Source organism: Sebastes umbrosus, chromosome 3, assembly GCF_015220745.1.
Source record: "Sebastes umbrosus isolate fSebUmb1 chromosome 3, fSebUmb1.pri, whole genome shotgun sequence".
Classification (NCBI taxonomy): Eukaryota; Metazoa; Chordata; class Actinopteri; order Perciformes; family Sebastidae; genus Sebastes; species Sebastes umbrosus.
The window spans coordinates 27,916,423-27,940,717 of record NC_051271.1 but is presented as its reverse complement, the minus strand read 5'-3'; the positions used below and the strand labels follow the sequence as shown (position 1 = coordinate 27,940,717).

Genomic DNA, 24,295 nt, shown 5'->3' with positions numbered 1-24,295 from the left:
CAGCAACAGACAGTGAAGGTGATCTATTGACAGTATATGAACATCATACCAGCAAGATTACTACAGTTTCCATGTCTAGACATCTGTAGAATATGTCACAGACAGTGAAAGTGATCTAGTGACTGTATATTAACTTCATACCAGCAAGACTTTACTACAGTTTCAAGGTTTATCTGTAGAATATGTTACGGAGATGAAAAAAAAGTAAAGTTAAGTAAACTTGTTTTTAAATCAACACTTCCTGCTTTCATTTCAAAATAAAAGCCCTCAGAGGTTTTTTCTATAGACAGAATCCCTTCATTTGTTAACACGAGGCTTTTATTCTGAAATATGAGCAGTCAGTGCTGTGGAAAACGCAATCACTTTGGGGGCTCCAAAAATGTATAAAGTTTGGGGTTTAAATCAACACTTCCTGCTTTCATTTCGAAATAAAAGCCCTAAAGCGGGTTTTCTTTGCACAGAATTCTTTCATTTGTTAACACAAGGCTTTTATTCTGAAATATGTGCCGGACAGTGATGTGGAACAAGCAGAGAGTTGGAAAGCATCATAAATGAATACAGTACGGAGTTTTAATTGTGGATTATTACTATTATTTACTAATTACCACACGTTTCTGAATCTTTCTCTGTCTAAAATAAATATAAATTATATTTATCATGAAGTTAAATGGCCATTAAAAGGCAAACTCTATGTAGAAAGAAAGGGCTGACAGCAGCATCAGAAACACAGCTGACAGGTGACACGCCCCCGAGAGGCAGCTAACTCGCGTCTAGTGTGAACACCCTAGGTGGGCATCACGCGGCCACGACGTGACGCTGCCGTCAGGCGAGCCTGAAGCGGGCAGTGTGCCCCAGGCTTTAGTTTTGTATTTGTATGGAAGCATTAAATCCACACCCCAATAGTAACTGTAACTGATGGTGGCTCAGTCTAGCTCACAAGACACAGAAGAAGGTAAGAGAGGGGCGATCCGGTCTATTGTCCCAGGATCAAATGTTTCCTGAACAGAATGGGATATTAAAAATAGATGGATCACTGTTATCTGGCTCTTCTCCCATTTCTCCTAACTTTCTTCTCCTTCTGTCCAGAGTCTGCCAGGCAGTATCGACAAAGCAGTAGCCTACCTAGAAAGGCGTCTGCCCAGCCTCACCAACCCATATGCTGTTGCCATGACGTCATATGCCCTGGCCAATGAAAACAAACTGAACCGCGAGATCCTCTACAAGTTTGCTCCCCCAGGTATTTCTATAACATTAAATATTCCAAGATGATGTTTTGGTGAATTGTTAGTAAACTGAGCTTGTTCCAGGTAGAGCATACAGTAGTAATAAATAAATATATTTGTGTGTCTTCCTCAGCGATGTCCCACTGGCCGACACCTAAGGGGCGTGTTTACACACTGGAGGCCACAGCTTACGCTCTCCTCGCTCTGGTCAAGGCCAAGGTGAGCATGTGCCACATGTGTGCGTTTCACCAGGATGTCCTGCTACAGAAAACATACAACTGAGTCCTCATCCATGCTGCCTCACTAACAGGGTAGAGGGTTTGGAAACAAAGTCAATGAAGCAATGAAATGTTGCTTACAGTAGCTTTTACACTTTTTAAATAACCATATTTGGCAAACATTATTGACCTTTTACACTACTGCTACCACTTCACACAGCACTTCATGATTATCTCGATAGGTATTTGAAGGCATTCTTTTCTGTCTCACTTGCAATGACTTAGTTATGACATAGTTATAAAAACAAGGGACTGATTTGAACATCCTGCAAGGCATAATCACACAATAATAACACACATTTGACAAAAACAGATTATTTGTGATTGATTGCTTTTATCAGGCAATTTCCAAGTAGCTGCTGTTTGATGGTGCCATAATATGAAAAAAATGATTTAGAAACTATATGGTAGGTTTTGGAAACTTACAGGTTACAATCTAAAATGTAACTGTACCAGAATCAGGAGTTCTCTCTATTTTCACTGAAGCTGTTTTATAAATGCAAATGCACAGTTAACCACGGACAATTTCAACCATTTACTTGCCTTCTGTTAATAAAGGCCTATGAAGACGCCGGACCAATTGTGAGATGGTTCAACCAACAACGGAAGGTGGGCGGAGGCTATGGATCAACTCAGGTAACACAGACCCTTCTCTCTATCTTATGTTTACTTATAACCTGTTTACTGTATGTCTTAGTCTTGTTTTCTCCCCCTCTCTCATTTTCTCTCTAGGCTACCATAATAGTGTACCAGGCTATAGCAGAGTATTGGTCCAGTGCTAGAGAACCAGAGTATGACCTGAATGTGGACATCTTGTTGCCGGGCAGGTCAAGGCCTGACAAGTACAACTTCAACATCAACAACCACTTCGCCACCAGAACATCTAAAGTGAGCACACACACAAACAGACTCCCAGTGGTTCATTAACATCATCTGTCCTGTTGTTTTCTGTATGTTTCTACTGCTGATCCCTGACTGTGTGTGTGTGTGTGTTTGTGTGCGTATTTAAATTACCACAGATCAATGATATAAACCAGAATGTGAAAGTGACCGCCACGGGTTCAGGAGAAGCAACGGTGACAGTAAGTACAATATATTTTTATATTCTTCTATATATTTATCATCTGTTGATTACTGATGTGTGCTTTTTGAATCTCAGATACAACCACATACATTTTTATACTGGACAGATGTCTATTAGTTTATCACATATTAAGATGCACTTTTGTCTATGTGACAGATAGTGTCGCTGTATTACGCTATGCCTAAAGAAAAGGAGAGTGACTGTCAGAAGTTTAACATGTCAGTGCAGCTCCTCCCAGGTAATTTGGTGCCCTCCTCCTCTTTCTGTTTATTTGTCTTCATTTGTTGTCATTTTATCAGTTTGTTTCTGCCAAGTACCTTATGAGAAAAGAATCAACTAAATACTCAATTACTCAATACAATGTTTTGCTCCTACAGACAAAATTGAGAAGGATGAGAAGATATACAAGCTGAGAATAGAGGTTTTGTAAGTACAATCAAGAAGTCATCCTGACAAGTGTTACAGTAACATGGCTTTATACACAACATGTTCTAACCAGATATGGCCCCTACAACACTTCACTTCTTAACCTCTCTGTTTCCTCATCATTTTAAATTGTCCTGCCTTCTGTGCACAATATCCTCGAATTTGAGCTCATTTGAGCTGCTCATTCCCAATCATTTAACCCTCTGAGACCCACAATAGACCCATTTTTATCTTTTTTTAGGGGCTACAGGGGATCTTTAGGGGGAGATAGCAGGTCAACAGTAGATGTCACACAGAAGTGGTGTACATCATCTGAAAGCTGGGAACCTGAAGATTAATTTGAGATGCAGTTCACTGTGTGTCAAGTTGTTCAAGTCATAAACCAGAAATAAACATGATTTAATTAATTTATTGATTATTTAAAATAAATTGTGAAAGTGTATAAGGGTTTAGAACATTATGTTTGGCATCCCCACGCTCTGTTATGTCTCATAAGTTGTTGCAGCAATTTTTGGGTTGATACCATTTGTTACACAGATTTGGTGCTAAATTTAACCATTTTTTTACCACTCGAGAATTGATAAAAATGATCAATAATCCCTCCAAAATACCACATTAAGACACCAAGACCTTGAGGAATGCCATAGAAAAAGCCATTTGGTTTGAAAAACTTTTAACATCCTGAGATTTCTGCAAGAATTGCAGTTTTCAGTGATTGGGAAGCAGTTCTGTTCTGGAAACTGCTCAGACGCCCCCTTATTATCAATTTAGCTAGTAAAGCATTCCATCCTCTAAATGTTGTAGGTCTCTAGTTTGTGTTTGTAAAGTTTCATGAGGATGTGATTATCCTAGAGGTCACCACAGGTCATTGTATACAGTGAGGTCAAGTTTAAAAAAATAGTCTCATTACAATGAAATGGCTACTATGGGGACTAACATCATCACACATGAATACAGTTGGATTATTGGATCCAAAAGAGATCCACATATGATATCTGTACCTTCACTCTAGCTCTAAAACTCAACCTGCTAGAGTCTCTGAAAGACAGTAAAGTCAGTCGGGATCAACCGCGAGGATTAAATTGTATTTGAAACATCATTCTTTCTCTCTGCTGTTATTTAATTATTCTTCTGTCTGTTCTGTGTACAGGTATAAGGACAGGGAGCACGATGCATCCATGTCAGTCTTGGATATTGGCTTGCTAACTGGCTTCACGGTTAACACAAAGGACCTGAACTTAGTAAGAACTTACAGATCCACTTATACCCACATACAGTTCACAAGTCAGTGTTTATGGTTCAGAGAAACAAAATGTTTTTTATGGTTTCGAAAGTTGTCTGACTGTGTGTGTTTGTGTGTAGTTGTCCAAAGGACGTGCTCGCACTATTGCAAAATATGAGATGAACCCCGTCCTGTCTGAAAGAGGCTCGCTCATCATCTACCTGGACAAGGTAAGACATCACTGTTTCCTACCTCTATACTTTTCTCTCTGCCTTGTTCTTTGTGTATTTATCTCCATCTTACCTTTGTCCACAGGTTTCTCACACACGACCAGAGGAGATCACTTTTAGGCTCCATCAGAAGATGGAAGTGGGCGTCTTACAGCCAGCTGCTGTGTCTGTCTATGAATACCATGACCGTGAGTCTCAGACACACTTAGGAACATATGATGCCTCCATGTACTTTGCTGACAGTGGATGTCCGAGTAGATAACACCATGGATAAGCAGGCATTATTACATTTTCAACGTATTTAATGTGCATTTTCTGATCACACATACCACAAATCTTTCTCTCCCAACGCAGAAACACGTTGTGTGAAGTTCTACCATCCAGAGAGGAGAGCTGGACAGCTACTGCGGCTCTGTAGAGGGGATGAATGCACATGTGCTGAAGGTAAACAGGATGATGTCAAACTGACCTAATTTCTCTACTGTAAACACAAAAACACAACACGACTTACAACATACAACCGTTTTCTCTCTCGCTGAGTTGTACTCCTTTTGATGGTGTGGTATACCACCAGTAAAGGGTTTCATTTCAGATCTGGTTAAGGAGATGGTTGTGGAATTTGGTTTATAGTAACTCACCAGATTATAACGTAATCATTAGAATGTTCTGTCAGCGGCAACAAGCACCTGCAGGATCCTGTAGGATCAGAGCAACAGTCGCTAAAGAATAACTCGCGAACATATTTAAATTGTGACTAAGATACAGCCGCACTCATCCACACACACCCACATGTGCTTATTTAATCAAGTCATTGGTTGTGTATTCACTTTGTGCCGATTGTGTATTTCCAGAGAACTGCAGTATGCAGAAGAAGGACAAAGTCAACAATGATCAGCGCACAGCTAAGGTCTGTGAGAGTACACGGATCAGCAAAATAGACTTTGGTAAGAGAGTGTAAATGCACTGCATTTATGAAGCACTTTAATCCCAAAAATGTATGTGTTTGTGTGAGTAAGAGATTGAAAGAATCGGTGAGCAAGGGAGCTAACAATCTGCAACTTGTCTGTCCTCAGCGTACAAAGTGAGACTGGAAGAGTTTACAGACGGCTTGTCCACTGACATTTACACAGTGCGGGTCCTGGAAGTCATCAAAGAAGGTGAGTTTTTATCTTTGAACTGCCTAAAATGCACTACCCCATGATGTTTCTAAGGTGCCTTAAAGGTGAAGGTAATATAACAATTTCTCTTGTCTGCCTCTTTCTGACATTTCATGGGCACATTGAATCTCAATGCTGTTTCCAGTCAGACAGAAAAATTATTGATTGATGGTCATTTAAAGGAAAAGTTCACCATTTGGGGAAATGTGCTTATTTGCTTTCTTGCAGAGAGTTAGATGAGTGAAAAGACTGGTACCACTCACATGTTTGTAGGCCAAGTATAAAGCTACCACTAGCAGCCAGCCAAATTAGCTTACCAGTAGACACTCCAGGAAGTTACTGGTCCTAGCCAAGTACAATAGTCCAGTACACCCCCTTAATAGATGAATTGTCATTTTTACGCTTCATTTTTTTGTACAGATTGTACAAACAAAATTGGAGGTGCTGGTAGGTGTATTTTGTTACCTTTGGATAAAGCCAGGCTAACTGTTTCCAGTCTTCATGCTTAGCTCAGTTAGCTGGTTGTTGGCTGCATATTTACTATACATTCATGAGAGTGGTATCAATAACGGGCGTCAATCTAACCCTCGGCAAGAAAGTGAACAAGCGTATTTCCCAAAATGTCCAACTATTGGCATGATTCCACTGTGGCACTGGGAGTATGTGAGAATACAGCACAAATATTTTGAACTGCACCTTTAGCTATGCATTTAATCCTTACTTTTTCTCTGTTCTATATTTTAATTACAGGAAGTTTTGATGTGGGTCCTCTGAATAAATCGCGCACATTCCTCAGTTATCCGCACTGCAGGGAATCTTTAGATCTGGGGACAGGCAAAACCTACCTTATCATGGGCTCATCCAAAGACATTCAGAGAGATGACCAACATCAATCGTAAGTTTGGTCTTTGTGTGAAAGTCAATGTTTGTGGTGGGTGCCTTTTAAGGATTTTTACTGTTTCACTGCTTTCTGTTACTAAATCAAGTTACTCTTTCTTGTACTCTAGTTTATGCGTTACTGTTGATAGAGTCATTAAATGTACAGAAGGAGGGAGGAGGCTTGTGTTTTGTTATGTTCCAGCGGGTTACAGATGGCTGGTCACATGAAGAACCAATGTGTGTTTCACTTTGCTCTCCTCAGATACCAGTATGTACTCGGTGAGAGAACCTGGATCGAGTACTGGCCCATAGAAGCAGAGTGTCAAACTGAGGAACACCAACCTACCTGTTTGGGCATGGAGGAGATGGTCCAGCAGTACCAACTCTATGGATGTAAGCAGTAGTGAAACGAAGGAAAAAGAAATAAAGTGTCAAATTGTTTTTATTTTGCATTGTTCTTATTATGTAAAACATTCACAGCTTTGGGATATGAGGGCTTACAATGTTGCACTATATTGATTAAAATGTAATTGTCTCAATCTCATTCTCTGTGTTTTATTCATTAACATTTGGTTAATGTTTGATTACTATTATGTTGGTTGCTGTATAGTAAACTTTGAGAAGTTCAACTAGAGGTAGAAGTTTAACCCCCTGAGACCCGTGGGATCACAGGCAATCCTGACCGACTTTACTGTCTTTCAGAGGCTGTAGCAGGTTCAGTTTTAGAGCTAGAAGGTACAGATATCATATGAAACTAAAAAACCTAAGGAATCCATTGGTACCAACCATGTGATGCTAGCATGTTGGGGGAGGAGGCTCAGTAACTCTCCAAAATTGGCATGGCCATTTTAAAAGGAGTCCCTTGACCTCTGACCTCAAGATATGTGAATGTAAATGGGTTCTATGGGTACCCACGAGTCTCCCCTTTACAGACATGCCCACTTTATGATAATCACATGCAGTTTGGGGCAAAAACATGCAGTTTTTTGCATGCAGTATAAATGTGTTATTTTTGCCTATTCCAAAATGGTATTTGAATATTTCTGCATACTGGGGTCCCCAAACAGTCTTGGAATTACATAAATTGGGTATGACTGTAAGGCTGAGACTCTTGTGGATCCAATGAGCCCAACTGTATTCATGTTTGATGATGTTAGTCCTCATAGTAGCCATTTCATATAGTGAGACCATTTTTTTAAAACTTGACCTCACTGTATAAAATGACCTGTGGTGACCTCCAGGGTAATCACAGTCTCATGAAACTTTACAGCCACAAACTAGAGACCTAGAGAATTCAGAGGATGGATGTCTTTCCTAGCTATATTGACAATAAGGGAGTTTCTGAGCCGTTTCCAGAACAGAAGTGCTCGCCATCCAATCGTAGAAAAATGCAATTCATGCAGAAATCTCAAAATGTCAAGAGTTTTTCATATCAAATGTGGTATGGTGTTCCTCGAGGTCTCGGTGTCTTAATGTTGTATTTTGGAAGGATTTTTGATCATTTTAATCAAATCTGCTGTTGAAACTCCCAAAAAAACCCTGCCAGATACTTTGCCCATGCAGAAATTACTCAACACGACTTTCACCCGACTAGTTGTCTGTGTGCATGTTCAATATGTTTGTTTATGTTTACACTGATTCAGCAGTCTCAGAATAAGAAGTATAAGTGACTCAAACAAGAAGAAAATAAAGGCGTTACATTACAAAACATTAAAAGCTGTTTTGCTATAATTTTTCAGTGACCTGGGGTCTCATTTATAACCGTTGCGTACACACAAAACGGGGCCTGAAATGTGCGTACGCCACTTCCCACGCAACAGTTGTGATCTATAAAAACAAACTTGACGGGAGAATGTGCGCACCGGTACGGAAACTTTGACCCGTGCGTACGCACATCATGGAGACACCGAGATAGGGGAAACTGGAGACGCAGGTGGTGAGGTGGTGAATTGAAGCCAGACTGTAGATATTAAATGTCATTGTACGTATAATGATGCCTCTCACACATTTAACTTCACTTCATACTTATATCCACTTCATCATAAACATTTAAAACAGCAGTGTTCTTTGTGCTAGTGAGCCATAACTATTACATAAGCACTTTACAAATGTAAAAGATATCAGCCAACTCAAATCTCAAAATCAAATTCAGCTCAATATCTCATCAGCGCTGTCTCACCATCACGGTCCCTCCATCACCAGAGCTCAGAGGAGAGGGTCGGACTACCGACACTTGCAGTCAGCTTTAGCGCCAATAGTTTTAATAATATTTTCTAATAGTGTGCATATATCACCAAGTACGATATTAGTTTTCATAAAGTTGTTGCCTGATAAATCGCTGCAGTAAACATGACATGACTTATTCATTTATTTATGGTTTATTTGATAGGGACAGATACAGTATACATAGACAAAATGAAAACAGCTATATGCAACTATCAGCCTGTCTCCAGTGCGCCTCCGCGGTGCGCCACACACACTACTCTGCTTCCTCCAGTCACCTCCACCCGGCACATCTCCACCAGTATGGAGAGTGTAAATAAACAAAGTGGGGAAATAAAACCAGTGACAGCTCTCACACAATCGGTACTCTACATGTCCTCATTATCATTATCAGTCCTAATCATAATGCAGGACAAGTTCGCCACAAAAACTTAAATAAATAAATAAATAATAAATAGTGTTCTCCTGTCAAACTTCCTTTTTCTAATGATATCCAGCTTGGGGGGATAATACTGATTGTCTTGATCATTTTAGCAAGTTGTGAAGGGACGGGGACAGACTCCTGTAAACATATAAACACAGCAGTGGCACTGTTAACATGCTGCATGGTGCTGGTGGATATACCGGCACTGAGGACTACAAGACGTGAATGACAGAATCAGGAGGGAAAACGTGTTCAGAGACCTCCTCACCTACAAGCACCTCGATCTGTGTGTCAGAAAAACTCCTTGTCTCTGTCTTCCTCTCGGTAGTTGCCGTGATTCACCATAAAGACCCACTGATCAACAGGCTCATTCACATGCAGAAACATTCATGAGGTGCTTTGCATCGACCATTTATGGTTGAATGTGGGCGTGTAGAGGGCGGAATATGAGGCGGATCCACGTGCGCACATTTCCAGGTGAACTGTGATTTATAAAGGGAACATTGCGTTGATGTGCGTACGCACGGTTTTATAAGTCAGATTTTTTTTTGGCGCATGCCATTTTCGGCTTTTGTGCGCACGTACATTTTTAGTATGGATCCTACGCACTGTTTTATAAATGAGACCCCTGTTCATTCGACTGTATGCTTAGAAGTTAGTCAACCATGTAAATGTGGCCCGGGCCCAACAGCCAATGGCAAGGCCGCCACTTAAGATACAAGTTACATTTAACTATGAATGATTTTACTTGGAGACGACAACGACACCTAGGAAATACTTAGAGCCTAGGTCTCTGATAGTTTCAGGTTATTTTAAAATCAGGTGAGCAGAGTTAAAAACCAGACAGAATTCTATAGTCAAATTTCAATCAGGAGAGACTTGTATGAATTGAATGGTGATTTATTACAAAGTGCACAAATTTATGAATAGTAACGGTCTTTGGCGATTTAGACCCAATGTGACATAGTAAAAGGGAAGTGAGGCCGTAGTTGGATTAGGATTATTCTCCCCGGGTCTAGACACTGGTGATGGTGGTAGTGAAAAGATTGATGCAGATCCGATGAATGATGTGGAGCAGGATTGCTCTGATGGGATGAATCTGGAGGTGATGGGGTGGTGGAGGGTCTCATCAGTTTGTGCTGATACTGACACTGAAAACAGCATAGAGGAGAACAGTTTTAAACTTTTGACAGCAACGATGTGATTGGTTTAGGGAGTTATGGCAAGATCTGATTGGTCACTGAAAAGAGAGACGCCCATAATCAGCTGACATAGTAATAGCCCATGAGAGAGAGACCCAGAATGATTGAGAATGCACCCCTAGTCTTCCTGTCTGAATTTAAGCATAAGCTTCATTTAAACCAGATTCATTATAATTAAAATAACATGGGTCTACATTAATGATTAATTTAAAGGCTAAAAGGAATAAAATGCTACTAGCAGCAAGGTTAAAACCCAAAAAAAGTCCAGCCCAATCCAGCGATCCAGTCTAGTCCAATCCGGCTCTTTAATCCAATCCAGTCCAATCCAGTGGCTACTCCCGTGTCCGTGTTTTGGCTCCTGCCGTACTCCCACCACACCTTCTTTTTCCGAAGATGTGAAATACAAGAGACACCAGGACCAGTAATGTGTTCCCTACTGCTTGGCTATCACCAACTCCAGCTACGAGCTTTCCTGGCCTGTCTCAGTGTGTCCGTCAGTCAAATGTACCAAAGGGTACTTACTATTTCTCTGGGCGGCAGGAGACCAACTGCCGACCAACGGTCTGACGGTACGTGTCCACAGGCTCCGTGCTTTCCACGCTCCCCATTCATTGTCTATGCAAGCAGCCGCGCAATGCATTCCGGTAGCGTGGCGTCGCGATTCGAGAGACTAGGCGTCACGACGCCCGCTCCTTATTTGCATGAAGTTGAGGTTCTGGCTACTTTATGCAAATCACGGGCGTCCGACGCGACTCGCTGCCTCTCAAAACTCCCGATAATCTTTTAAAATAAACATTGTCGATCCAAAATAAAGACAGATTCAGCAACTGCGTGGCTTATTTCTCGCCTCAAATGTTTTCAGAAACACATTTCAGTGAACTATTTTCGTGAAATAAGAGAAGAAAGTTTCCAAACGAGCCTCCATACTGGTTCCGGTTTGAAAGCTGGGAGCAGCAGCCAACGGCGGGAAAGCGTTCGTCCAATCAGGATCCGAGTACCTTCTTTCTAGGGACAGCCCACCAAGCGTCCAATTTTGGGAAGCGTCGCGTCCCCTCGCGATAAAAAACGCCCCTTTGGACACGTACCATGAGTGGAGCTGCGTTGACGGACACGGTCTGCTGCATGACGTCACACAGGAACTCGCTGGTCACTGGGCTGGTAGGTAGTAGTCTTCAGGAGAGCCGTTGGTAGGTAGTAGTCATCAGGAGAGCCGTTGGTAGGTAGTAGTCTTCAGGAGAGCCGTTGGTAGGTAGTGGTCTTCAGGAGAGCCATTGGTAGGTAGTGGTCTTCAGGAGAGCCGTTGGTAGGTAGTGGTCTTCAGGAGAGCCGTTGGTAGGTAGTAGTCTTCAGGAGAGCCATTGGTAGGTAGTGGTCTTCAGGAGAGCCGTTGGTAGGTAGTAGTCGTCAGGAGAGCCGTTGGTAGGTAGTAGTCTTCAGGAGAGCCGTTGGTAGGTAGTAGTCGTCAAGAGAGCCATTGGTAGGTAGTGGTCGTCAGGAGAGCCGTTGGTAGGTAGTAGTCTTCAGGAGAGCCGTTGGTAGGTAGTGGTCGTCAGGAGAGCCGTTGGTAGGTAGTAGTCTTCAGGAGAGCCGTTGGTAGGTAGTAGTCGTCAAGAGAGCCATTGGTAGGTAGTGTGATGGAATTTTCCATTAATTCCTCTCTTATTGGTAGAAAGGTCAGAGTGTTTGTCAGAGTGTCCCTCTGTTGACATTATTGGGTTGGAGTCCTTTCTAGAGGAGCCACCGTTATCTGTACAGCTTTGTCTGTATTGGGGACCGTAGAGCCAGTCGCTAGGGCAACCAGGGTCAGAGATGCCAGAGGAATGGAGTAAGTCAAAACATGATAAGGGGTAAGACACTGAGCCTCAGGGAGGAAGGGGAGAGTTGTGAAGCCTTCACGCAGAGAGCACCTCAATGTGGAGACCTGACAATTGCTCCTTGATCAAGCTTCAATAAACCTTCTTTGTAAGACATCATCAGCTCCGGGACCTCTTCCTTCCTTAAGTTAACTTGTGTAGCAATTATTCCATCACAAGTGGCGTCACGAACAAGATCTCAACAAAACAACAGAAATGGTAAGTGCAAATTATCTGTTTTTGCCTTACCATGTCAGTGTTTGACGAGATCTAAAATAATCTGAAAATTTTAAAAATTTAGCTACAGAGTAACACTCCATCTCAAGGGAGTATAGTAATAATTCGGCTGAGTAATTTCTGAAATTTGTACTAGAAAATGTAATGGATAAACAGGGAAAGAAATTAAAGTTAACCGAGTTCATGGTAAAATGGTAATATTAAAAAGGGTAATATTACACTTCCAGCAGGGTGGGTGGTGTTCAAGATAAAAGCCTGTGCGTTTTGGTCAATTGGGACTACCGCAGCACCACCAACAGGGGTGGTTGAGTTTCCGGGTCAGCTTCGGGCTAGACTCGACCAGGGGGGACTCCCATGAGGTCTGGTCCAGGAGGGAAAGACGTTTCCGGGGTAGTGTGAAAAAGAATTACCTCGGCCAGACCAAGATTGGTGACTATCTCACTCTGTGTCCAGAGGGAAACAGTGAAGCTCTGGGGGAGACCCCAGGGGCCTAGGATCTGTTTATTGTTTGTGTACACGAGGCGTAGGGCTTTAGGGGCTCCTTCTTAAAAGAATTTGAAACCAACACCGCTGCTGGAAGGGAAAGGGAAGAAATGAGGAGAAGCTGTTGATGCAGAGAAGTGTTATTGATGTGCATGCGCCCGTTTTGTGTGTCTATGCTGTTGAACTGTGGCTGCTGCTTGTTTACTGATGTGCAAATGCTTTGCGGGCTTACGCTGCTAAATTTTGCTGTATAACTGTGTGAAATTAAGTGCTGAATAAAATGGGTGCCCAAAAGTCCAAAGCAGCAAAGAAACCAGAGAATTTTACACATATGACCGTTCCCAAAACAGCCAAGGTTAAAAGATCTTATCACTCAAAGGACCGACAGAGCAAAAAAAAGCAGTTGACAAAAGTCAACCTGTCATCGATAAACACCATGCTAACACCAAATCTCACATAACCTCAGAAAATGCAACCACACATTTTGAGACGATGTATATGCCCTCTGGTCCCGCTGGAATAGTGGGCAGACAGGCCGGATGGAAATATGTAGTTCCGTTCACAGTATTGATGTGTGATTAGACGGATGGTGAATGGCCGCATGGAGGCTCACTTGAGACGGAAAAACTGCGGCTGACTGAGATAAATGGGCATGGAGACATTGGAAATCCAGACTGGGATTTTGCATTTATGAGAAGGTGTGCGCTGGTAAGGAAGAAAGTCACCGCTCTTCAAATCTGTGGTGGGAGAGTGAGTGAGAATGGCTGTGAATGGGGTTCAGATGAATTAAGAAAAAATGGTGGATGAATGCGTACCATTTATTGCAACATGTCACAGGCCATTGTTAAAGATCACATTGCAGACCAAAGCGGCTGAGATAGTGAGAATCAGACAAAGGCGATGATGTATGATAGGATTAAACGCCAAGGTAAAACTCCGTCCCCTCAGTGTTTGTTGAGTGTGTTGACTGAAGCTAAAATCCCACTTTTAGAGCAATTGAATTGAATTGAACAAATTCACTGTTTCACTTTACCCCAAGATAACGATAAAGCAAAAGCTTCAGAGGCAGAGTTCAGAGAAAAAAAAAAGCAGACAGAGGAGTTGATGTTTTTGATCACTGCTGCAGTTGAAAGAGAGAGATACAGAGAGGAGCAGACGTGGCTGCCCTACAAGGAGGCAGCAGAGCAACTGGCTCAGAATTCATTGATGATCCACCCAGAGGGGCGGAGTCAAGAAACACACCAAGACACTGACACAAACACACACACCTACAGGGTGCAGGTTTTGTGTCCAGAGTAAGGGGGAGAGGCTGAAGGAATTCAGCTAACTCATTTATTAATGTTGGTATGCCAATAGATTATTAGGCAAAGGTGAATTATAACATTATCATGAGGTGTTCAAATATAATTTTGTAAAATGTTTTTTTGGTGAAGAAACTTGAATACATCTAGTTGTTTGAAGGAGATGTGTTCATAGCGATATAAAATAGATAATAGAGAGGGCTGTTTAACAGTAGCTCTAAGCAGCTTATAATACATACTTAAAAATACGAAAGCCAAGATTCTGTAGAAAGCAACCAGTGATGGTAATTGTTGCAAGATTGACCATTGCGAGACAGTTTTGACGAATTTAAATGTTTTCTGTCAGTTTGAAAAAGTGCGTTTATAATGATCAGTGTGTAAAATTACTGTTTCTGTCAATAGTCAAGTGGCTTTGAGGAGAGCATAGTAATTGTATGTTTTGTATATTTATAAATTATAACAATTGTGCAACTCCCTGTCGATTTTATTTCGTTTTTTACCATAACCTGATGTCAAGTCATAGGCCTATTTAATAATATATGTAGCTAAGGGTTGATTTATATAACCTTAACTTGATATAGGCTACAACACGTTTTTACAACAATTTGCAAATTGGCTAGATTTGTCACAAGATCCTACGTTAGCAATTGAAGTAAATGGTAACAGCTGAAATTTTTAACCAACCACACATTATATCACCACTATGAGTGTTAGTGACTGATGTGAGTGATCATTTGCCTGTTTTTACAGTGTTGGAGATTAACAATAAGTCAAAATTAAGAACAAAGAAACAGAACAATTTGATTAGAATAAAATCACCGGAGGCAAATATAACTTTTAAGACAGAGCTCTTGAATTATGACTGGCAAGAAGTTTATGTAGATGATATTAATGAATCATAAAGCTTGTAGAAAGAAAAATAGGCTTTACAGGGAATTTATTAAATATCGAACAAAGTGCATTTGTTATCTACCGTTGGTAGGTAGTAGTCTTCAGGAGGGCCGTTGGTAGGTAGTAGTCTTCGGGAGAGCCGTTGGTAGGTAGTAGTCGTCTGGAGAGCCGTTGGTAGGTAGTAGTCGTCAAGATAGCCGTTGGTAGGTAGTAGTCTTCAGGAGAGCCATTCTGCCGTCCCTAGACTGTTTCTCTGACTGAAGAACCCCCTTCTGCTGCGAGCCGCTCTCTCCTTTTCTCCTCTCCGTCTGTGTCGCATCTCGCTAATTGCAATCGTTCAGCCACACCTGTCGCTCCTCCAGTAATCAGTCTCCTTGATTGGAGGTGTGGCTGTCTATGGGTCATAACTCCAGTTCATGACATCTTAAAAACACACTTCTATCCACGTATTAAAAACAACCCACACAATTAAAGGGACTGTTTGTAACTTTTTACAGGTATAAATCTACCGGGTCGGTATCCCATGCGCCCTCGCATATGTGAGCGCGCTCGCATGTGGCCGGAGTCTCTGCTCCTCTGCCTGCCTACCTTCACTCACACAAACCGCGCGCATTCTCGCTGTCTCGCTCCACCTCTAGACGTGCATGCGCCTTCAAACCACACTGCAGAAGAGTTAGTTTAGCTCTGATAATATCTAGTGAATGTACAGTGGACATTTGTGCAGAAATAACTGCTGCAGCTCATCCAGACCAACAGAGGTTTTCCGTGTCTTGTGAAGTGACGGGGCTCCGCAACGAGAAACGTTATCGTTTCTGACCGGGTGCAGGTGTATGCCTGCGGGCGCAGTCGGGAGGCGATAACGTTTCTCTTCCTGCTTTAGCCCCGGCACCGACTCGCTTTTCCTGCCTCAGCCCCGGAGGCTGAAGCAGGAAAAGCTAACACTAGGATCAGCATTGATTCATGAAGAGACCTTCGTCTGGTCAGCTAACATTACTGCCAAGCAGGTGAAATATAGAGTGTTATTGTGGTTTTAGCTGACGTGTGTCGCCTCACTGTTTTGAGTGATGCTCGTTCATGTCTATTTAGAGCGAGCACAAGCGCGAGCCCGACGCTGACTTTCGTTGACTTAACGGTCACAGGTGTCGCTGTTAACAAGCATTTCTGATTCTTACAAACAGCCCTTTTAAAAGGTGAATTGTAATTTTTACGCTTAATTTTTTTGTACAGATTATAGAAACAAAATTGGAGGTGCTGGTAGGTGTATTTTGTTACCTTTGGACAAAGCCAGGCTAACTGTTTCCAGTCTTCATGCTAAGCTAAGTTAGCATGTTGTTGGCTGCATATTTACTATACATTCATGAGAGTGGTATCAATAACGGGCGTCAATCTAATCCTTGGTAAGAAAGTGAACAAGCGTATTTCCCCAAAAAACTATTGGCATGATTCCACTGTGGCACTGGGAGTATGTGAGAATACAGCACTAATATTTTGTACTGCACCTTTAGCTATGCATTTAATCCTTACCTTTTCTCTATTCTATATTTTAATTACAGGAAATTTTGATGTGGGTCCTCTGAATAAACTGCGCACATTCCTCAGTTATCCGCACTGCAGGGAATCTTTAGATCTGCGGACAGGCAAAACCTACCTTATCATGGGCTCATCCTGAGCAAGCGTGAGCCCGACGCTGACTTTCATTGACTTAACGGCCACAGGTGTCGCTGTTAACAAGCAATTCTGAAAGTTACAAATAGTCCCTTTAAAAGGTCGGTGCACCTACAACACAACATGCAGGGATAAAACATGCAAAATAATTTAGAATAAAAACAACCATAAAACATGCAGCATGAACACGGCATTTTTGACCCTGTCACATAAACCCCTCATTGATTTTCTGTTGTTTATCTTTTTCCTCAGATCAGAGCTTATCGAAATTCAACAGTTTCTCAACTGCTGCTGGGAAATCATGTGTTTGTTTGTGTTAATACATTAATACATGTGTACAGAAAGGGAAAGTGGGGTGCAGGAGGAGGGGTGAGAGTGGATAAAAAGAGGGTGCTGCACAGCGACAGGCTACATTGACAGCGGATCAGCATCAGTTGAGGATGACTCTGCTGTGGCTGATGGCCTCTGTGGCCTTTGTCTCCCTGACTTCTCTAGCTGATGGAGCTGCATTGTAAGTAGACCAGCCTATACCTTTACCCCCTGTGCTTGAATTAATTGACAAAAGAAAACAGAGCTAAAATATACAGTTTGTTTGTTGATCTTCATAATATTCACATTGTTATTGGTTAAACTGTAATGGGAGCAACAACAATACTTGAGGTCCTCTGCATTTATATTACATTTAAAAAGTGTATGGATACAAATATTGTGTGTCTTACATAATGAGGGGCTGTAGTCCAGTTTGCACTTTGTGTCACAAGGTAATGGGGTGTTTCAAATGATGCCAGCAAATTGGCCTAAACTTTGTTCAGAGTTTGCACAACGATGCATTACGCCAGACAGAGCAAGAGTCTAGAGCCATGATGAAATGTTTTGTTGATCCAGTGCTGGATCTTCATCAAGGTAATCAATAGATTACTTATTGTGTGTCCATGATGGAGCTCATGATCCTGAGAGCACATAGGGGGGGGGCAAGATAAACCTGAGGGGTCAGAAGACAAAAAATAACATTTCTGATGCACAAAATTAGGTTTATTTTTCAGACTTCTGCTTTTGAAATACTGAGAAGGTCCCCCTCTTCGAGCACACAAAAATCTCACCAAAAAAAAGTCACATTCATGCCCTCGGTAAGGACAATACCTGACGAGAGGTAACAAGCACATTCATTTTAAAGAGTCATACACAAAAAAAAGTTTGGGAATCACTTCTCTAAGAGATCCACTCTTAAAACCCTTGCACAAATAAACACATAAACCTGTAAATCACGTGTTTAAACAGTGATAACCCTCCATTATTATCTCCATCAGACGTAAGCCTGTTGGGTGATCATGCGTTTGGTCGTGTGTGTGCGTGGACCTGTCTGTCTGTCCACGGCTAATCTTGTATACTACTGGACCCATCAGCCTAATATTTTTTTGTGCTCATTTATGGCTTTGTGCTCAAGGACCTCTTGTAGTTGCGGTGATTCACAATTTGAAAAAGCTATTTCATTGACTATTTTATACCATGATTGAAAGCATTTCCGGCAAACGGCTAGGCTAAAAACAAGCCTTATCTTATTCTGTTGCCGGCCACATTTTGACCTTTGTCGTAGCTGAAAAACTGACAACCACAGAAATGTTTGGTCTCATTTTGAACCGGAGTATCTGCAGATTAATTCCATACCCGATATGTTACGATCCACTAAAGTTAGGCACGACACACGATGAATAAATCCCTGTTTTTGTTATGTTCGCCGCCATCTTGACCGTAAGGGAACCGGGACGGACAATAGTGAGATCCAACTTCTTTGTTTGGGAGGGGAGAGGGAGACACACCTGGCGGAGATCTGCACTCTACTGAGTGCACTTTTTCCGACATGTGTGTCTTATAGTGCCTTAAATGCATAAAAAAACATGTTTGTCAGTACCTAAACAGCATGTGGTTCTTTCTGCACAGTGACTACACATTAATCTTCCTCTCTCATCGCTGCTCTGCAGGCAGGTGATGTCTGCCCCCAACTTGTTGAGGGTAGGAACAACAGAAAACATCTTTGTGGAGTGTCAAGACTGCTCCGGTGGAGACATCCCGGTCGAAATTAGCGTGAGGAACCATCCAACCAAAAACAAAAGGCTGGCATTCACATCTGTGACCCTAACCAGTGCAAACAACTTCCAGGCGCTTGGACAAATAACGGTAAATGAAATACTGTCGCTGTATATGTTACTGTTACTTGGCTTCATTTTCTAACATGGCCACAAAGAATCTAGAAATGAATCCAGAAACGCACATGATGTAAGTTACCCCACCCTGCTCTTCATGCTCTGCTTGTATCTCTTCATACTGGTTTCAGATCCCTGCTGGAGACTTCAGTAAGGATCCCAACATGGAGCAGTGTGTGTACCTGCAAGCACAGTTCCCTGACCGACTGCTGGAGAAAGTGGTCTTAGTGTCCTTCCAGTCCGGGTACATCTTCATCCAGACTGACAAGACCCTCTACACCCCCAACAGCAAAGGTGAGTTTATTTCTACACAGTGGTGAAAAACATGCCTAATGTCTTTACATGGCTTTTTTTTTTTCCAAATTGAATGATTGTACTGTAAATTACAGTAAATGAACCCTTCCCTACACACAAGTGGAAATGGCCTGAAGTCAAAAAAGTTGTTTAACAGTCACATGACTCAAAATAGATACACCTTCCTTCAACCTTCAGCAGCAAAATTAACCTCTTCCCTTCTCCGTGTCAGTTCATTACAGGATGTTTGCACTGACGCCCCGTATGGAGCCAATAGAGAGGGATGACGAAACCCAACCTGAACCTTCTATTGCCATCGAGATTGTGGTATTGTATTTTATTTTTGATAAGCACAGAATTTAATGTAATATTATACAATCAGCTGTGACTGGGAGCAGGAAGCCTCTTGATGAGGTGATATCACAAATGCTTAACAGTAGATAAGTTTGCTGCAAATGACCAAAATAACCAAAACACATCCACTGAACCTTGTGTCTGTTTTGTGTCTAGTAACACCTGTCCTACCACTTACTGTTAAAATAAATGCATGCCTCCCTCTAGTGGTTGAGTTGCACATTGAAGACAGTCTCTTCCTTCTTAGATTGTAGATAAAGGACATACATAAAATGTAGCATGGATTTAATAAAATAATTTGTAAACTGGCACTGCTCTCTGTTAATGATTGTTCAATATTGTTTATTTTTAGACCCCTGAAGGCATCGTTTTACCAATTGATCCAGTCTCTTTGAAATCAGGGCTGCACTCTGGAGATTTTCAACTCGCTGAAATTGTCAGGTTAGTATTTTATCTTATTTAAATAAAATTGTCCACATTGTATCTCTTTACATTTTGTTGTTTAGTGAAATAACATTTCAACATTGATACAGTGAATTCAATTCAAAATATTAATACCTTAAATCTTTTAAGATTATGCATAGGCTATTTTACCATGTTTATGTTGTGTTTTTTACAATTAATTTCCATGTTTGTAATTTAGTGTTTGGACAACAACTTAAAAAAAATAATAGCCTACAGTGTATGAAGTGTGGAGACCCTTACAAAAAAGAAGTTTGTTCAAGAGTGCTATTACTATACTTCTTTTAAACTTAAAAAAGAGAGCATGTTTACTTTTAATGTACTTATCAGAGATATACTTCACAAAATTATACCTAAAAATCCTTAGCTTATACAGACAGCAGTATAGAAATATACTTGGCAAGTATACAGAAGAGTCCAAGAATACTTGGAAATACTGAAAAGTATACAGAAAAGTGTGTATATATATATATATATACTTGCAGTAAAAACTATTAAACTAGTAGTTTGCCCCTGTTTCCAGTCTTTATGCTAAGCTAAGCTAACTGGCTGCTGGCTCTACCTTCATATTTAGCATGCAGACATGAGAGTGGCAATAATCTTCTCATCTAAATTATAAATGGACAGACAAAACAGAAATGCATTTAATCCCTATGAACTATGAACTAAAACCAATCAGCCTAAAAGACATAAAACAAAGGTACTGCATCCGTTCTATCTAATGCAAAGCCAACCTGAAACCTTTAATCCTTTTCTTCTAAACTTCAGAGTTTCTGTAGTTCTCTATAAATGTTAAGTTCTTTGCAGCAGCTCATTTGTGTAGGACTATACCTCACTTTGTGTGACATAATAACTTCACGCAGTCCGAAGTCTAATTCCTGTTACCTTCAGTTTCTAAATTAATATATACAGTATATATTTTTTTGTTTGATTATTGAAATATGTGTTTGTGTGTGTGTTTAGTCCCGGACTGTGGAAGGTGGTGACGAAGTTCCACAGCAACCTAAAGCAGAGCTTTTCTGCAGAGTTCGAGGTCAAAGAATATGGTGAGTCCTTCATTATCTTTACTTTTATTTAAATCTTATATAAACCTACAACATTCACTTATTTTTTACTGGATTGGACACAGAATAAAATGTTTTCAATTTTCCAGTGCTGCCCAGTTTTGAGGTTAAACTGACGCCGGTGAGCCCCTTCTTCTACGTGGACAGTGACGCCCTCACCGTCAACATCAAAGCTACGTAAGTGAAGTTTCTGTTGTCAAAGACCAGGTTTTATAGGTAGATTGATTGGAGGAGAAAATAAAGAGTGTTGTTCAGAAGTTGTGTTGGGGCTCTTGCTATTTTAGTTTGTTAGCCATCTGCTGTTTTTTTTTTTGTTAATTGTCCTGTTTTGCTTCATTGTGGCTTAAACATGTCTCCCTTTTGTGGATTTAGGTATCTGTTTGGTGAAGAGGTGGATGGGACGGCGCACGTGGTGTTTGGGGTTATGCAAAACGGTCAAAAGAGGAGCTTTCCAGGTTCTCTTCAGAGAGTACAGGTGAACACATTCACACTTTCACACATTCACACTTTTGATGTATTTGTATATGTTTTGTAAAACTTATCTTTCAGAGGCTGTGGCAGGTTCAGTTTTAGAGCTAGAAGGTACAGATATATGAAACTAGAAAACCTAAGGAATCCATTGGTACAAACCATGTCACACTAGCATGTTGGGGTAGGAGGCTCAGTAATGCTCCAAAGTTAGGCTAAATTTTGGCATAGTGTTTTTCAAAGGGGTCCCTTGACCTCTGACCTCAAGATATGTGAATGAAAATGGGTGCTATGGGTACCCACGAGTCTTCCCTTTACAGACATGCCCACTTTATGATAATCACATGCAGTTTGGGGCAAAAACCAAACACTTATTTTTGCCTATTCTAAAATGATGCGCTTGACTATTTCTCTATACTGAGGTCCCTAAACAGTCCTGGAATTACATAAATTGGGTATCACTGTAAAGCTGAGATTCTTGTGGATCCAATGAGCCCAACTGTATTCATGTGTGATGATGTTTGTCCCCATAGTAGTCATTTCATTGTAGTGAGACCATTTTTTTAAACTTGATCTCACTGTATAAAATTACCTGTGGTGACCTCTAGGATAATCACAGTCTCATGAAACTTTACAGCCACAAAAGTGCAATTCTTGCAGAAATTTCAAAACGTCAAAAGTTTTTGTTACCAAATTACAGCATGGCTTTTTCTATGGTGTTCCTCAAGGTCTTGGTGTCTTAATGTGATATTTTGGAGGGATTATTTATCATTTTCATCAATTCTGAAGTGCTGTAAAATGGTTCAATTTAGCAAAAATCTGTGTAACAAATGGTATGGATAAACTTAATGGGAATGGCCATCATAATTTTCTAAGCCCTTATACACTTTCACAATTTATTTCAATTAATTAATTCATGTGGATATCTGGTTTATGACTAGAACAACTTAACACACAGTGCTGAGCTGCATCACAGATTAATCTTCAGGTTCCCAGCTTTCAGATGATGTACACAACTTCTATGTGACATCTACTGTTGACCTGCTATCTCCCCCTAAAGACCTCCTGTAGCCCACTAAAAAAGACAAAAACGGGTCTATTGTGGTTCTCAGAGGACAGCAGTTAAGTACCTGAACGACTAACTGTATCACTGTACCACTATACTGTATTTCAAGATGCATTATTATATTATGTCACATTAGGTCCAGAGAGGTAGTGGAGAGGTCACACTGAAGAAAGAGCACATCACACAGACCTTCCCAAACATCACGGACCTGGTGGGGAGTTCCATATTTGTATCTGTCAGTGTGATGACGGAGAGCGGTAAGAAAGAAAGACTGTGTGTTTGGGCCTATTCAGTATATTTGAAAAAAGAAAATAAAGAAAGTTTTTCTGGATTGTGAACAGATTAAAAAACAAACTCTTTTAAGTTTGTGTGTGAATGTGTTTGTGTTTCTGCATCAACTCACAGGTAGTGAAATGGTGGAGGCAGAGTTGAGAAGTATCCAGATTGTCACATCACCTTACACCATCCACTTCAAGAAAACGCCCAAATATTTCAAACCAGGAATGTCCTTCGATGTTGCGGTAAGTACACTTGTTTACATTTACATAAACTGACAGCATATGTATGGCTTATGGCTTGGTACTTCCTGGCAACAAACAAAACATGTTCTCAGACATAAAGGGGGATTATAAGAGGAAATTTATTTAAAAAAAAACATTATGTTTGTACTACAATTTGTGGGGTGAATATATGAAATGTTATAGATGAAGAAATTAAGTAAAGTAAAATTATAAATCCATTCAAGATGTATAAAATGTTTTTGAGAGGTACAGGGATGAGGAAGGGGCCTTGTCTCTCTCGGGACTGTGAAGCTCATTGTTGATGTTGTTGTTATTGTTTTTTATATTAAGATTATTATTTGTGTGTATATGTGATAAAAATTAAGTTCATTGTTTAAGTTATAGAAAGGAGTAGGACCGTATATAAGTGTTTACTTATTTTTTACCTCTATTTTTTTATTTAATTTATTTAGAATTTACTATATATGTTTACTGTTATTTTATTGGTTATTCTTATTATTTGTTACATGTTCAAAATAAATCAATCTAATAAAATGGCTATATTTCTAAATCCTTCACTGAAAACATTTCATAACTGAAATATAGTTACTCTTTGAAAACACAAATGGCAGTATGTCCTAAATATGAAAGTCACATAATGTTTATTACGATATAAAGGCAGACATGTGAGATTCCAGAGAAAAAGAGAAATTCATCCATCAACAGTTTGGGTCGCCATAAACTACCTGAGTCTTAAACTTAGTGCACAGCACTAAAAACTAATCTAATAACATGAGTTTGACCTTAATAAGGTGTGTTTTAATAAGGCAGTTGGATGTTTTCTGATTGTTCAGCTGTTTGTGTCTCTGATGGCAGGTTGAAGTTGTGAATCCTGACGGCACTCCGGCACAAGGTGTTACAGTGGTGGTCGATCCAGGACAGATGCAGGGCTTCACCGCAGCCAATGGCATTGCGAGGCTTACCATCAACACAGTGGCAGGGGAACCAACACTGACAATCACCGTAAGTCTCTGACATCTTTTACCCTTTTTGCATTATAGCCCAAATGGCCACTTAAACCTCCATTAATCTTCTATCCATTATCTGT

At 40.7% G+C, this 24,295-nt stretch overlaps 2 protein-coding genes across 3 annotated transcripts in view; both read left to right on the top strand.

Moving 5' to 3' along the window:
* LOC119484803 (complement C3-like) overlaps positions 1-7,043 on the top strand; it is a 41,044-nt gene extending 34,001 nt beyond the window's left edge. The window contains exons 29-43 of the mRNA XM_037763898.1: positions 1,087-1,237; positions 1,357-1,442; positions 2,060-2,137; positions 2,234-2,389; positions 2,521-2,583; positions 2,742-2,823; positions 2,963-3,011; positions 4,162-4,252; positions 4,374-4,463; positions 4,549-4,651; positions 4,818-4,907; positions 5,315-5,407; positions 5,537-5,620; positions 6,371-6,515; positions 6,762-7,043. Coding sequence (XP_037619826.1) covers positions 1,087-1,237; positions 1,357-1,442; positions 2,060-2,137; positions 2,234-2,389; positions 2,521-2,583; positions 2,742-2,823; positions 2,963-3,011; positions 4,162-4,252; positions 4,374-4,463; positions 4,549-4,651; positions 4,818-4,907; positions 5,315-5,407; positions 5,537-5,620; positions 6,371-6,515; positions 6,762-6,903 — 1,503 coding nt within the window. The 3' untranslated portion in view covers positions 6,904-7,043. The remainder of the gene's footprint in view (positions 1-1,086; positions 1,238-1,356; positions 1,443-2,059; positions 2,138-2,233; positions 2,390-2,520; positions 2,584-2,741; positions 2,824-2,962; positions 3,012-4,161; positions 4,253-4,373; positions 4,464-4,548; positions 4,652-4,817; positions 4,908-5,314; positions 5,408-5,536; positions 5,621-6,370; positions 6,516-6,761) is intronic.
* Positions 7,044-17,203: 10,160 nt separating this feature from the next.
* The window catches only part of LOC119484801 (complement C3-like), an 88,061-nt gene continuing 80,969 nt past the window's right edge, over positions 17,204-24,295 (top strand). The window contains exons 1-11 of one of the 2 annotated variants that reach the window (XM_037763896.1): positions 17,204-17,289; positions 18,758-18,953; positions 19,111-19,273; positions 19,506-19,600; positions 19,980-20,068; positions 21,053-21,135; positions 21,243-21,330; positions 21,526-21,628; positions 22,824-22,944; positions 23,093-23,208; positions 24,064-24,210. In XM_037763896.1, the coding sequence (XP_037619824.1) occupies positions 17,219-17,289; positions 18,758-18,953; positions 19,111-19,273; positions 19,506-19,600; positions 19,980-20,068; positions 21,053-21,135; positions 21,243-21,330; positions 21,526-21,628; positions 22,824-22,944; positions 23,093-23,208; positions 24,064-24,210 (1,272 nt within the window). In that variant the 5' untranslated portion in view covers positions 17,204-17,218. Of the gene's footprint in view, positions 17,290-18,757; positions 18,954-19,110; positions 19,274-19,505; positions 19,601-19,979; positions 20,069-21,052; positions 21,136-21,242; positions 21,331-21,525; positions 21,629-22,823; positions 22,945-23,092; positions 23,209-24,063; positions 24,211-24,295 lie in introns of those variants that run through there. The other variant, XM_037763897.1, reaches the window with a different exon arrangement.